This window comes from Crocodylus siamensis, chromosome 5 (assembly GCF_052110815.1).
Source record: "Crocodylus siamensis isolate JL-2025a chromosome 5, ASM5211081v1, whole genome shotgun sequence".
NCBI lineage: Eukaryota > Metazoa > Chordata > Crocodylia > Crocodylidae > Crocodylus > Crocodylus siamensis.
In genome coordinates this window covers 137869147-137885261 of record NC_143399.1, presented here as the reverse complement: position 1 = coordinate 137885261, position 16115 = coordinate 137869147, and the positions used below count along the sequence as shown (strand labels likewise).

Here is a 16115-nt window from a genome sequence, read left to right as displayed (position 1 = left end):
TTCCAGAGTGGCCAGAAGGCTGAAGGGAAGCTGAGCTAAGGTGGGGAGGGCATAGCCAGGCCCTAGCAGCCTGAATATGACTGAGGAAGGGTTTAAACCCCCACCCTGGCTTGCAGGAACACCAGCCAGGGTATACCTGGAAGGGAAGTGAGGAAGCAGCCCTTGCCAGGCTTTTGGACAGTGGGGGGAAAAGGGGAATGTAGCCAGCCCCTAGTTCCCAGCCAGACATCAGCCCAGCATGGCCCCTTAAGGTGAAGGAGACAAGGAGGAGGTTTATTCCCCCCTCCCTCCCCTCTCCTATGAGGGGACCACAGCTGCCATTTGCCTGGCTGGGGTGTAAGCAGCCCTTGTCAGGGTCCCCCCACCCCCATACTGCCCCAGTAGCAGAGGTAGGGTCGTGGTCAGACACTAGCAGGCATGGCCCCCTAAGGCAAAACAGGTTTTTATTCCCCCACCCTCTTCTCTCCCACCAGGGGACCACAGCTGGGGTCTGCCAGCCCTAGCCACTGCCTCTGCCACTTGCCCCCAGCCAGGCACTTGCCCCCAGCTGGGATTCCCCGGGGGGGGGGGGAGGGGAAGGAAGGAGGGGAGAATAAGCCCCCTCCCTGCCCCCTTTGCTGGCCAGTGTCTGGTCATGCCCCCGCCACTGGAGTGGTAGGTGGGGGAGGGGACCCTAAAGAGGGCAGCAGCCCATCATGGGTCCTGGGGAGTGCAAGCTTCTACCCGGTGTGGAGGTTGCACTGCAGGTACAGCAGGGCAGATGGGGCTTGGGGGCCTACGGCCACCCCAAAATTCAGCTTAGCCACCCCTCCAAGCCCTGCTGCCACTCATCATGCACAGGCTGCGGCAGCTCTGCCCACCCTACTCCCATCTGCAGAGCAGCACCCCCACTAGGAAGAGGCTAGTGCTTCCCCAGACACCATGATAGGGGCTGCTGCCCTGTCAGCATCTCTCCACCCCCACCCCGGTCCAGCCCTGTTCTCTGGAGCAGACAGCACAGCCCAGCCCAGAACTGCAAAGTATCTTGGGATGCTGGGGGACTGTGATTTAACTTGAACCAGGAAGGGGGCTGGTTCAAGTTAAGCCAGTTTGATCTCAATCAGTTAAGTCTGATGCATTCAACCAGGTTTATCTTAAACCAGCTTCGGCCATTTTGAAACCGGTTTAATGTCCACTGGACTTCTGTTCTGTTACAAGTTTAAACCAGTTTCTGATCACTTAAACCAGTTTATATGCAACTTCTGTCCCTAGCCTAGGTAACTAGGTTGTCTCTCTGCTGGACTGTCTTTGTTAGTTTTGAGGCAGGAAGCAGTAAAGCAGGTTTGTCCAAGTTCACCCTTGACTGTTACACAGAAGTAGGTAAAACCTTTCCTAGCTACCGACCAGAACACCCCACCCTGCAGGCAGATGAAAGCAGATGCTAGGACCCGCCCATACACACTACTTATCCCTGCAGCAGCACAGGAAAAGTACCCACAGGCAAAGCCCTACCTGTCTGCAGACCTGATCCAATGGTTTTGTGGGCTATATCCAGCCCACATACCCTCAGTTGCCAACCTCTGATGTAGAAGATTGGTGGACTTGCAATAAAGAATTCTTGAGGAAAGCCTTCTTTTAATTTAGGTAAAGAATAAAGAGGTGACACTAGACCATGCCAATTCTGCTTTTACTGATGTATTGCTTATGTACACACTATCCAAGCAGGCTATCATCTGAGCTCAGATCAGATTATTAAAATGTTTCAAACATCCTTGGAGTAGAGAATGGATGTTGAGCTAGTAGGAATTTTTTTTGCCTACTGATATCCAGCCTGACAACCTGGATCGTCCTGTTAGCTGAAAAATAAAACTTCCAGCACTTGGTATAACAGGACAATCTCCAATTTAGAATTTGCTGAAGGATTACTTGGAAACACTAGAATTAGCTTGATTAGCTAAATTTTATTCTGCTCTGAGGAATCTCAAAACTGCTTACTTAAACAATTCCTCCAAAATGATAATCTTACCAGAGAAACTCTGAACAGGATTCCTTTTTCAGGAGAAACTGGTAAACAAACCTCTCAGCCACTGGTTCTTTCAGGTAGCTGCATTGTATAACAGTTTCGGGGGAGGAAATAAAATAATAATAATAAAAAAAAAAAAATCTCATTTCACCAGCTTCCTCTTAGCAAGGAGCAAACTGTAAATATTTTAGCAGCTTTTTAGTTTGTTTATCCTGATTTTCTTTCCTAGTTGAAGGGGTTTGAAACATATGTATCCAAGTTCTCACGGTAAGTGAAGATCTGCTGACAACAGGTCTGAGGGATTTTGAGCGAAATCTCTACAAAGATTTCTACAGAAATCTTTGATAAGGTGCTGAATTCTTACGAATGAAGATAGTATTTTCAATTTTAGGATAAAGTTCTTATTTTTAGGACCACATAACATTCCATATGGGCACAGAAGTCTAACATCTTCATGCAGTTTGTTTCACACAAGTAATGAAGAGAGGCCAGATGTGCAAAAACTGAAACTATCATTCTTCTTTGAAGTATACTTTTCATCTTTGCTTTAAACTATACTAAAAGGGCCTAAAAAGGGACAAGGACTCAAAAAGCTATTCTCAAAAATAAATGCTACCTAGATTTACCGTATAAATATTTATATTTTACTTGCATGTCCAGGAAAGACTGCAGAACTGCAGTTTGGAAAATGAAAGATGCTCTTTTGTGCTTCTTACAAGAGTATGAAATACTCAAAACATGTAACAAGCTGTGTAAAAGTCTGAAATAAGGCAGGAATACTTATTATCCTGGCATGAAAACATCTGAATAACAACAGTTTGTCAAGAACCACATAGCTCCAAAAATGGCCTCATCTGTGCCATCTTTCTGCTCCTCCACACGCATCCTTACATCTTTTTGCCATTCTCCTCCACTTTATCTTCAGTGCTGTCCCCAACAATGGACGTATTGAATGGGCTTCCTGCTCAGCTTTCTTTGGCACTGTATGGGTCTTAACCAGAGGTAACTAATTTGACAGAGAGGGTTTTTATTAAAAATTCAGGGACAAGAATAAAGCAATATCTAGCATCAAGTCATCACACTCCTGGTCTTAAACCAAGTCCTGATCATCCATATGGATCTGATCATGCATGAACAGCACCACTGAATACGCTACTCCAAAAGAAGCCTGCCACAAGTGTTCACCAGCTTAAGACAGGGTGAACATTCAACTGCAGCTCACCAGGTAGCTGCAGGGATCTGAGTTTGTAGATCAGGGTCCTAGTTTTGCAAGTAACCATGCACTCATGGTAATAAAAAAGGAAATATTGTTTAGTCCTTCCAGACTCAAAAAACCCTTTGAACACTGAGTCAATATACAGCGTTTGTACAGAGGTGATGCAATCTTCTTTGGAGATATCTATTTAGAAAGAAATAAAGACAAATGTTCCACTTCTGAATACATCATGTTAAATTCACCTAGCTTTAAAGAAGTCTTAAAGAAAAATTATTAATAAAAAATACCATAAAGATTTTGCACTCTCAACATTTGCTATTTTCAGCATCTGTTCACTCTGAAGATACTTAACAAAAGCTGTCCCCTTTTTCCAATTTTGATAGGCTTCACAATTTTTTGTGGTTGAGAAGAAAAAGCTGGTGTTTTAAACTAGCACTAGCTTACGCTGTGTTCTTCTCAAGAACTTCTCTAAGGAAAAGTCTATCCTACCATACTTTAAAAAAAAAAAAAATTATATATATATAAAATCAGCAAAGAGACAGCTTGTGCTCACCTGAAGGCAATGTCCTATTATTGTGTTGGCCCACTTGATGCATGCTCTGCTGTAATAAATTCAGACATTCTCCAAGGCAGCTCAGGGTGGCAGCAGAGGTAGCTTTTAAAAGCAGCAAGTCCTGGTCAAAGGCAGAGAGAGGTCCAGAACTTGGAAGGGATTCAATGGCTTGCACAAGATTCTTCTGCTGTCCTTCCACTTGGCTCATGATCTGCAATTATTTAAAAGGAATAAGAAAGGCTTCAGCACAGTCAGATAATGATGATATGAGTACTTACAGGTTCACATCACCTGTACAACCATAAATTAATTGACTGAGTATTAACATTAGAGACAGAAATTTCAGACTCGTGAGGAAAGAAAGATTTTTTGATTTCCAATTAAAGCCTATAAAATTGATAGAGCCTTGGCCACTTAAAAATACCAATTCTAAAGTAATTAAGGCAAAACTAATATTTAGCACTCAAGATTTATGCTTTATATTTTCAAAAGTAACCATCTGAAAGAGTAGACCAACTCCTTTTCTGTTACAAATTCAAGCAGAGATTCCTTGCTGAGGACTTCATTTACAAAACCCAAGCAGACTCATTAAATGGTGATGGATGTTTTTATAAGACACAGTAACTGATTCCTTCCACACACTCCCACTACCACCACCACCACACAAATTTCAGGGCGAAAGTTCACCTGTTTCTGGATTTGGACTGTGTAAAGGAAAAAGAAATAGCAGACTTAAAAAGAGGAAGGAGATAATCAATTTAATATCCAATCTACCTGTAAGAGTACTTAGCAGTAGAGCGGTCATGGAGCCTACATTACATCATGTTTTAGACAGGGACATCCCTGCTTTCAGGAAAGGTTGGGATAGATCACTACCGAGTTACCTTCCCACTTTTTTCTTAGGATTTTCACAACTGAATGAGTTGTGTAGGGGCTGGTCAGTACTCAGGCAAGTTAAACTTCTGGCACTCCACTTATAGCTCAAAAGACAAAGAATGTTTACATCCATAATGCATTTGAGTTTCATGGGCTTTAGAGTACAGTACTTATTCATTTTTCTTTCACCCCTTTTCCAGAAACAAGACCACCAAATGCATCAGTATATGATGCAGGTATAAAGCCACTGAACTAAAGAGAAGTTATACCAACTTATACCACAGTTAAAATTTGGTCCCGTGCTCCAGGGTATCAAGTTTTGACTAGAAAGATTCAGAATTTATCCCTAAACAAACTCAGAAGGATGAATAATTACCATCATTTTTCAGATGCCACCAACTGATACTGATTTGTCCTTTACAAAAGGAGACAGGGAGATATGACCAGGAGACAGAAAAATGAATGAAAATCATAGGCAGACATCATCTTTGGAGTAGGACCCATTGTGCTAGGATGAGTCCCAACACAGCTGATTTGCTTCACTGGCATCTAGGCTAGGGACAGAAGTTACACAAATGGGTTTAAGTAATCAGAAACTGGTTCAATAAACCTGTAACAGAACAGTAGCTCTGTGCACATAAACCAGTTTGAAAATGGCTGAAACTGGTTTAAGATAAACCTGGTTGAATGTAGACTTAACTGATCTGGGTCAAACCGGTTTATGAAACTTCTGTCCCAGACCCCTTCCTGGTTCAAGTTAAATCACAGTCCCCCAGCATGTTTAGCAGACAGCAGGGCTGGCCCCGCCCCCTGCTCCCTAGCTGGAGCAGTGAGGACTTGCTAACAAAGGGTTGTGGGGGGAGCAAGCCTGGCTGGAGATGCAGCCTAGTCTGGAGGGGAGGGGACTACCCCCCCTCCCCCAGGCAAATCTCAGCTGGGGTCTGGGGCCAGGGAGGGGGCATTAAACACCCCTTCCCCCATTCAGACTTACTGCTGGCTGCAACTGTAGACTACAAATCCCAGAGGCACCTGGAAGCAGGAAAAGGAAATGATAAACAACACTGCAGTGTCTTGCTGCTGTGATTTTGGACTGCAGATCCCAGAGACCTCAGGCACAGCAGGAAGAGGAAGCAAACATGCAGCAAACATACCAAAGAGCCATGCTCTAGTGCCCCCTTGCTACTGGCCTGAACCACTGCAGGCATGTGGTTGCATTTCTTGAATCAAAGATAAATGTCTGTTCACTTCTGTTTCAATCTGCAGCTTAAATTAACCTGCAAAGACTGAATCAATTCAGCCTTGGACTTTCTAGCAGTCTGTACTTAGCCCCACAGATGTCACTAGGACCCTTGTCTTATAGGGTCACACACCTGGCATTTCCTGAGCGTCAGGAGCCCAGGTACTGGGCTCTAAGGAATGTGCCCCCCCTCCCCCATGGGGGTTCCCCTGCTTATAGATACATACCCTGAGTCAAGGACCAACAGACCAATATGCATGCCATGGGAATTCTCTACAGAGGATTCCAAGGGTACATGATCCTCAAGATGCGAGGAGAAGCAGCCTGATGCACACACTGCAGGAATCTCTTGAAGGGGATTCACATGGTACGCAATAATCATATGTCCTCCCATTTAAAGCAAGACATACTGTAACCTTTGATCACAGCAACCTCATCTCTCCAGCCCCAGCCAATGTGAAGTGAGAGGATCTGAAAAAGAAGATGGACCAACTCCCTTCTTATTACACATATATTTACAGAACATTCCTTCTAGGCACTGTCTCATGTCCCCTACCATCCTCACACTATGTTCTTCCCAATGATTCAGGAAGTGATGGGATTTTTTACTGAACTTGTTATACTACCACCAACACCCATTTCTGTGATTTCCTCAAAAGAATTTGACCTTAGGATTTCTTCATATGCCTTTTTATTTGATTAAATATTGTCTTTTGAGACTCATTATAACTAAATGCATCTCTGGATACATTTGTAGCTCTAGCAAAATTCTTACCAGATGAACATAACAGATACAGCTTCTGTAGCTATATTCTTTTTACTTTATTTACTCAGACTGGTGTGACTGCACAGAAGCAACAGGAATAACAACTAAAATTATACTTCATGTTTTTAAGAATAAATGCAAAAAACAACTTCATTGCTAAATATATTTAGATTCAAACCAAATACTCTTTTCAGTTGGTCAACATTTACAAACACACATTTGTACCTAGGTAGCCTGGATCTTCTAGCAATTAATCAGAAATCTACTAATTCAAATGCTGCAACAATAGTTAATAGGTTTAGAAAGTGTGCAGATTCAAACTACAGCTGAAAAGTCTTAATACACCAGAGATTAAACAAAGTCTACCTGCTTCAACTAGTTGCATTAGCTGCCCTCAAGTTTACAAAATTCGTAAACACTGATAATCTCAGGTAAAATGCACCATATTATTTGTGCTACTTCTATAATGCTGCTTACTGATCAGATTTACTGGCCATAATGAGATACACTTGACTTAACATTCATACAATTCACCTTGCAACTTCATATGTATTGTATTTTAAAATTAATTTGATTACAAGTGTTTCAAGGCAGGTGTTCTTCTAATCCATGTCATTACACAGACAAAAACTCAATAGGTCTCTAAGCTCCTTCTACACATTGTACTTCTACCACAAATATTGTGTTAAATCACAGCATTAATGGGTAGGATGCTATACATGTACACAGTTTAAGGCACCATAAAAATAGGACACAGGCCAGAAAAATGTTCCACATAGTATAGTATAGTATAGTATACATAGTATTGTATAGTATCTTGCATTTAATGTGAGGCTGAGGGTTAACAATCAGTTGACTGTCAGCCTTGGGACCAAGACTGCACTGGGGTCTGGAATGGCCCCACGACTGACAATCAACTGATTTTTGGCCCCAGCCAAGGCTGGGGATGGGGAGATAGAAGAAGGGTTTCCCCTGTCAGGCACAGGTACTCAGAGGCTCCTGATGGTGGGGACTGAAGTCCCTGGGAGGAGAAGCTCTTCAGTTCCCCCTGCAAGAAGCTCTGGTCCCCTGCACCTGACAGGCCAGCCAGAGCTGCCAGGCACAGGGTTTCAATAATCAGCTGATAGCCAGCCTGAGCTAGACAGACACAGGTCTCAAACTTGAGCTGTCTAGGCCAGGACCAACAATCAGCCAATTATCAGCTCTGTTCCCAGGACCGCACTGGGGTTGAACTGGGCCTGGTACAGTCCCTAAACTGAAGCCAGGCATCAATCCAGTCAGCTCTGGCCCCAAAATTAAACAAACATGCACCACAGTCTTAGCTCTATTCTAACGGAAGTCAAAAATTCCCCAATAGAGGCTTTCTAATAAGAGTTTCCAACCTGTGTAGAAAAAAAAAATGATACTAGAAGTACAGTTAAGGACAAAGCCATTGATAGCAAGAGATATCTTGCTAAAATGACCTTAACTGCAAACATTTTCTTAGACACATTTAGTCTGATATTCAGTAACCACAGATGCTGTTTTCCAGCAATTTTAAAACAAGTTATCACAATGAATTGAATGGAACTTTTACAGAATAATTTAAAATTCTATGCAATTAATATTACTTCATTGTGCAAACCATAAGTGAGAGGCTTTAATGCTTTAAATACCTCTCATGTGAATATTAAAATTTAATTAATAAGATAATTGTAGGCTTAAACTTAAATCTCTGAAAACCACAGAAAAGGTTTTAAAAATCTAGTTGACAAAGTAATCAAAATTTCAGCCTTCATATGATTAAATTAGTGCCTTACAAATTACAGTAAACTTCATTCTAGTCGCAGAAACTTAGAAACTGCAAGTGAAGTATGCCATATTAAAAGAAGGCAAAGTACCACAGGTAACAACACATGAAACACTGAAAAAAAGATGCCTAGTGAAACACAAAGACCGAATACACAGCAAAAAAATTGTTAAACTGATTAAAATGCAAGTCAGCATTCTTGCAAACGAGTTATATAGCATACAGGAAAGATATAGTATTACTGTAAAGCAAAGATAAGTTTAACAGGCAGAAGCTAAAACAGTGACTTGGGGAGGAGGGGAAAATTTAGGAAAGAAATATTGACAGTCTCAAAATAATTGGATGTGGCACTTTCATTTGTACAAACTGAGGAAGGTGATGTGAAAAAAAATTAAGATCGTTTGAATACTCTTGTTTATGCATATACGTAGTCAACATCCACAGCCAAAACAATCAAAATGTGAAACAAATCAAGACTTCAGAGAAAGTCAGATAGCTTTGTGTTTGTATCAACATTAGTTAAATACATACACAATCGAAAAAGATCATCAGGAATAAGGCAAAGCAATTATGCTCTCAAATTACTGTCAGAACCAGAGAAAGATTTTTTTTTTTGTTTAAACCTGGCATTAAAAAGCCTTTTCGAAACATTCAGTTCCACCAGAGAAAATTCAGGCAAAGATTGTTGCTTACAGGATACTAATCAGTGCACACCTTTCAGAAAAGTCAGACACCAGCAAACTCAACAAGCCAAGAGTTTAGCTGTAAAGAACAGACAGTAGGTGTACATAGGCTGGTTAGAAGGAAAGTCACCCCTCACCAAGCAAAGAGGATCCAAGACAGGGAATGTCAATCATATGATGTTCTTATTCATTCCAGTTGGTCACTTCCCACAAATAATTCTGGTTACAACAATAGATCAGTATTTTCCAATGAAAAACATTTAGTTAAAAAAAATCCTGATTAGCCCTTATCTAATGTGACAGTTGTAGAAGTAGCCTGGAACAGAATTGTCCATGTACACTCCTATACATCCTTCATAGGCTAGGAATGAGCTTCAAAGGATCATCTGCCATCACCTTTGATCAGAAATGAAGCTACCTATCTAGCTCTCATGTTGGTATATCTCTCTGGAATGAAGAGGAGCATTATATAAGTGACCAATCAGAACAAGATGCATTTGAAGAACTCTGGCAGATGCTTAAATATAGAAACCACTATTACCATATTTCCTCACATATAATGTGCACCCACAATTTCCAGCTGCTGATATTTGCGATGTTGTGCATGCTGTGAGAAAATATAGTAATAATGTGTCTTCAAAATTCCAGGAGAATGTACAGGTTTATATAGACTTTGAGCTTCAAATTCCAGAAATAGGAGGAAATGTTTAGTTAAAATAGCTTAAATGTACTTTAATTCATTCATTTTAATAAGATGAGTTTACAGCCTCTTAGATTTGTTTACTAGGGAAAGCAAGGACACTAAGTGGAAGCAGCAAAACATACAGACAAGGAAGCAAGCAGCAAGATTTACTATCACAGCTGCCACCTGCACCATCTTCTGGGACTCAAAAATCTACTAGGACAGTAGTTTACAACCTTTTTCATTTGCAGACCCCTAAAAAAAAAAAATGTTGAATGGAGGTGCAGAGCCCCTTGAATTGTAAGCGTGGGCATTCACGCACTTAATTGATCAGTCATCTTTTGTAGACTCCTTACACAAATCTGCAGACCCCCAGGGGTCTACGGACCACCAACTGAAAAACACTGCACAAGGACATTGCTGGGCCTTCTGATCTGTCCAAATTAGACCAAACCAGAGAGAAGGAACCATATTGTCACTTCCACTGACTTCTGCCAAAGCCTCAATGTGAGACTTAGTTCCAGCTAAGAACTACTCTCTCATGTCACATTCTTACCCCCTTATTCTTTCCTTTGCCCATCTCTGTCCCTCTTCCAGCCAGGGCAACTTTACCGTTAGAGTAGTACTTGCAGCTGCCTTTCTTGTTAAAGTCCTCAAGCAATTCCTTAAACAGGTTGCTAGTAGACCCATATGCAGGCCTGTACTTTACAAGCACATTTTGCCAGCATTTATCTGGTTTATTCATAAAGTAGGGCCAGAAATTGAGAAGCAGCAGCTCTAACCCAATGAAATCAACTTTTTCTTCTACCCCCAGACAATGAAAACCAAGGTATTTTTCCTGATATCATCATTAACTACAGCATTATCACAATTTCCATGTGCCTAGGTCAAGGATGCATATATGTCCACCCACTCTACAAACAAGAAAGACCAGCTCTGACTCAGCAAACCCACAAACCAGTGCTACCAAAGAAAAGAATAAGCAGTATTGTTAAAATGGAAGCCTACTTATTGCCTTCCATTTCATAGGACTTTTGTCATCTTTAATAAAAAAAAAGTTAAAAAAAGAAAATTTTAATAGTACTTGTCATCACAGGATTGCTCCCACTATAACATAAAACTCCAAAACATACTGTTTTATTTTGTAACTTCATTCACTCACAAATAACATCCCTATATTGCAAAACAGGAATTACACACCTGTAAAGTTTAGAGCCACAGCTGATCTAGTAATCTTCCTATACTCTGACTTTTTTGTAATTCAAATGACAACTTCAGGAGTTGTCACACATCAAAATACAGTAAGTGAAATACACGCAGTTTAGTTGATGTATAAATTTGATTTTTTTTTTTTTGGCACAAGCAGTCTTCATAGTCAGTCATCAAGTTTAAATTTATAATGACACATTCAGAGAGACCCCTGCCAGACATGCAGGTGCACAATCCACACAGTCATGCTTCCTGTCATGCCACATGTGCATGGCAGAAGGCATGACTGTGGGAATAGGCAGCAGATCCTATTGCAATCCCAGCCTCCCCCTCACTGCAAGCAAAGAGCTGCCACAGCTGGGAGTCCAGATCAGTTGACAAGGCTTCCAGCCACAGAAGTACATGATGCACCCCCATGGCTCCCAGCCAGGCTCCCAGGCATGGCAGCAGTTGTTGCCCTGCTATGGCTGGGAGCCCTGAAAGCTGATGAGGCTTCAGGTCGTGGAAGTGCACTTGGCCACACGCTCAGTTAATGGCATGCTAGGAACCAGCTACAGAAGTTAATACACTTTTCTGTGGCTTATTCCTTGCTTTATGATGCCATTAATTGCTTTAATGTGTGGCCAGGTTACAACTTAAGATGTGATTAACTGGTTAATTATGTCATAAGTGTAACCTGTGGCAGAGGCCAGAAAGTAAACAAAGCCTCATTTTGGAATCTAATAGGAACATAATGAAGGGTTAGGACAGGCCTTTTATTTATTTAAGTTAATAGGATATAATACATCACTAAAACCAGCACTTATAGCATGAGAAAGTGATAAACAGGACAATGCAAAACCCAATAAGAGATTAAAAATGCAAATGACTAATAAGCAGGGATCCAGGTTTGCCATTGAAAATTACAGATTTTCTCCTTTGAAAGAGAAAAACAAGGGAAACCACAGGTTTGCCCTTGCAGGCTGGCAGAGTTCCAGCCTGTAAAAGGCTGCTTGGGGCTGGTGGGAAATGAGGGGAAAACAGGATGCAGGGAGCCACACGCACATGGCCAGCAACACAGACAGAAAGGGGTGGAGAGCATCTCCCCCAGCTTCCTGCAGGTAAGTCTATGGGGAGAAGGGGACATGGGCAACATGGGGTGAGGGGGGCAGACTGAGGTGGCCACAGTGAGGGAGGGAGTGGGGCAGGGTTGGCCCCTGGGCCTAGGATTGCTGCCCAGGCGATGTGGTGCCCAGTGCCAGGGCAGGAAAGCACAGCCATGGGGCCCAACTGGAGGAGTGGAATGGAACCAAGGGCAGCTTGTCTGGGGAGTTAGCAGGGAGCTGGCTCCCTCCTGCTGCACACTTGCCCAGGGAAGGAGACATGGGGACACATGCCCCTCAAGATTTGTGCATGGGATAGGGGAGGATGCAGGCTACCTGCACTGGGACTCAGGGCTCTCTGCCCTGCTGCCCTCCTCCTGGAGGCCTTCATGGCCCAGTACGCAGAACCCAGCACAGGAGGGCAGAGTGGGGTAGGAAAGCTTGGTGCTGCTGCCACCACCACAAAAAGCCAAAGAGGTGGCACCCCTGCCCACCCAGCAACAGTGGAGCAGCACAATTCCACACCACTACCACTAACCCTGTTGCTGCCAGGCAGGCAACGGGTGCCTTGCCATGGCAGCACAACTGGCACGGGGCTCCCAGAAGTGGCAGCACTGAGTCTTGCCCCCTGCTCTACTCTGCCCTCTCACACCAGGTTGCACCCACTAGGCCATGGAGGCCTTGAGGGGTACGGTAGCAGGGTGAGGAGCCCTGAGCCCACAGCAGGTAGCACGCATCACCCTCCCCTCCACAGGCTCTGCTCTGCTCCACTGTAGCTGTGCCACCCACTGGAGAGTGGAGGAGAGGGGGCCAGGCTCTGCGCTTTGCTCCGGCTGCAGCAGCTGGGGTCTGTGCACTGCTGGCCAGCTGTGGCTGGTGCCGGTGGAGCAGGGAGCAGAAAGCATGCCACTGTTGGGTTCCACAGCCCTGGCAGCTGGGGACCTCCTCTGGCAGGGCTGGGAAGGGGTAGGGGGCTGCAAGTTCGAAGTGAGTGGCCCCAGCAGGGTTGCAGGGGTAAGGAGCTGTGGGTTGGGAGTGAGGAGCCATAGCATGGGCAGAGAAGCAGGGCACTGGCAATGACTGGGGCACTGCTAGGCTTCCAGACTGCTTTAAAATTGGAAATATATCAATAAAACAATGTTCAACTAATAGCTATATACATATATACACACACCCAGTTAATCAAAGTTATATACATTTGATTAATATATCAAATATAATTTAACACTTAATATTTCAAATATAATTTTTGCAATTGAAATGAAATGTCACATATATAGATGCATATCTCTCTCTCTCTCTCTATATATATATAAGTTTGATCTGTGTGTGTGTGTGTGTGTGTGTGTGTGTGTGTGTGTGTGTGTGTGTGTGTGTGTATCTCTATATCTTTGCTATTAAATCAAAGATATCCATCTATTAGTACCATTTCATTTTAAAATCGCAAAAAAAATGGGGCTTTTTAAACTGGAGAATTTTAGATTTATCTCAGAGAATTTGGGATTTTTAAACAGAGAAGGCCACAATTCCTGTCAATAAGCATTTCTGTATCACTACCAGAGCTGGGCCTGACTTCCGAAAAAACCTAAAGCAATAGGAGGTCACAGAGGAAAGAGCTACCTATTCAGGGGTATTCAGTGCATTTTTGCTCTTCTCTCCTCCTCCCATCCACAGGCTCAGAAATGATCACGAAAACATGCTGTACTGCCTTGCAGACAAGTTATGAATGTCCAGAGAAAGTATCTTAGACCAGATTAGCCAGTCAAACTTTTGGAGTTACTGTACCTATCCCCTTGTCTAGCTAAGCATTTCTAGTATGATAATTACCAGTGTCTAGTACTTTAACTACCTGACAACAAACCCCTTCCTGCCCCCCCGAGATGCCAAGTTAAAAAGAAAAATATAAGAGTAAAAATATTTTGTGGCCAAGTTGGAAAGCCCTTTCTTGCTCAGTCCTTCTTCATGACCTCTCATCTGTTGCTAATGGTAATTGCTTCACCTCCCTATTACAGGTTGATAGTAACCCCCTTAGTTACTGCCATTCCACACTACTCCCTTACAGCTGGGACTATATCTCCCTGGTCTCAATCTACAGTAGTTGTACTGATAGCAGTAATTCACAGAACTGAATGATTACAAGCAGATGACCCCAAACAAACAGGTCAGCAGAGGTGTCAGCCCTGAGCACAATTCATATAGATTATGAGGGAATATAATTTACTGTTTTCTAACACAATTGTGGATAATTAGGACAAAGCAAAAGCAAGACAACACATTTGGTAATGCACTAAATAAAAGCTGGAATTTAGCTGCTAAAAATATATTTTTTTAATTATTAATAAAGATTGAAGTGCTATTTCTACAGTAGAAAAAAGTAACAATTCAATAATTTGTTAAAATGCCAGAAGTTCTATTAATCTTTCCCCATTGCAGAAATGCCATCTTACAAACCTTGAATGTCTACTTTGATTTAAAACTGCAATACATTTCTGAGACTCAGTAAGGAAAAGAAAGAGGGAGAGAAAACCACACATTTTTAAGTGCGTTTCACTAATAATAAACTGTTAAATCAACAGTTTTTCTTCCTTAACCTAGTTTAGAGATGCACTGAAATGAAGAGGGGGAAAAAAGCCCCATGTTAACCAAAAAAACCCCAAAAAACACAAAACACCAAAGACAGGATCCTTATGGAGAAAAACCCCCACATGGCACAGGTCGATCCTATGACCCCAGCCGACTTCCCGCCCTTTGGGCGGGGGTCTGAACTTGATGATCTTCCGAGGTCCCTTCCAGCCCTAAAGTCTATGAAATCTATGAGGCGGGTAGGGCAGCCATTGCCAGGCTGGGAGAGCAGGCAGGGGATGGGCCTGGCCTGGCTGATTCAGCCACCACCAAACCTCTGAATCAGATTTGGTCGAATCAATTCGTGACAGTGATTTGAATCACAAAATCAAAATCACTGTCCCCCAAATCAGCCGAATCCAAAGTGAATACTAGCCACTTCGCACAGGCCTAGTTTCATACTAGTTAGAAATGCTGTTGCATACAAGCGTAATCCAATTCAATACATTTGAAAACAATAAAGAAACTTTTCTCTATCATTAGGAGGCTAGAGGGATTCTAAATTTGTCAAGTTGTTCTGCAGCATACTGGATATTAAGCTAAATATACTCTTGATACCAATGCCAATAAGCTACTCTTTTTCCATCTGTATTACTGTTATTTTGACAGCCTGAATAGAATGTACTAACATGTGATGGTTCATTAGTGAACACTAGTACCATATGGACCAGCCAGATAGCTGTACCAGTTTCTTTTGGAAGATTTAATACTATCATCTAATACAAATTTCCTTTAACTCTTGCATTATTAATAATTGTATGCCAGCTGAAAAACTGCCTGAGCTAAAATTTATCATATGAACAACAGAAGAAAAATCAGGGGAAAACAGTAGTTGAATGAAGATGTAATAGCTATAGAAATACCTCAAGTTGGAAGAGCTTTAGGTATTTAAAATGCAACAAAAAACAGCAGTGTAATTAAAAATAACTATTTTTTTCACCCAATCCTAGACCAAGTTTCCTACATGACCGATTTTAAATTGCAGGAGTCACTTCGGAAAGTGCCAAATTCATCCTCAATGAGTTCTGTTCAATTTAACACAGATTATTTTCTACAGATTAGATTTTTGTGACAATTACTCCTTTTCTAACTCATCGTAAAATGTGCATTGATTTGAATCGGTGGCCCCCCCCCAAAAAAAACTCTTTACAGCATTAGAATTTTAAAATTACAGTAAGTAAAATTTAGAGAGGATAAAAGGGACAAATATATAAGAGACTAGGCTTCAGAAATTACCTTTGGACTATGGCAAAGGGGTGTTATATGGACACTGTTCATGTTTCAGATGAACAAGTGTACCACAGCAATAGTATTTTGCAAAATAAAACTCAGGTAGATAGATTATAGGAAGAAAAACTAGTCCAAACAGAGCAATTCTTATAACTCATTAATGCCAGT

The 16115-nt window shown here is 42.1% G+C and overlaps 1 protein-coding gene across 1 annotated transcript in view; it reads right to left on the bottom strand.

Moving 5' to 3' along the window:
* Nucleotides 1–16115, bottom strand: part of OSBPL10 (oxysterol binding protein like 10) — a 205437-nt gene that overhangs the window by 77638 nt on the left and 111684 nt on the right. Inside the window, exon 5 of the mRNA XM_090046463.1 lies at nucleotides 3772–3982. Within this exon, the coding sequence (XP_089902589.1) occupies nucleotides 3772–3982 (211 nt within the window). The remainder of the gene's footprint in view (nucleotides 1–3771; nucleotides 3983–16115) is intronic.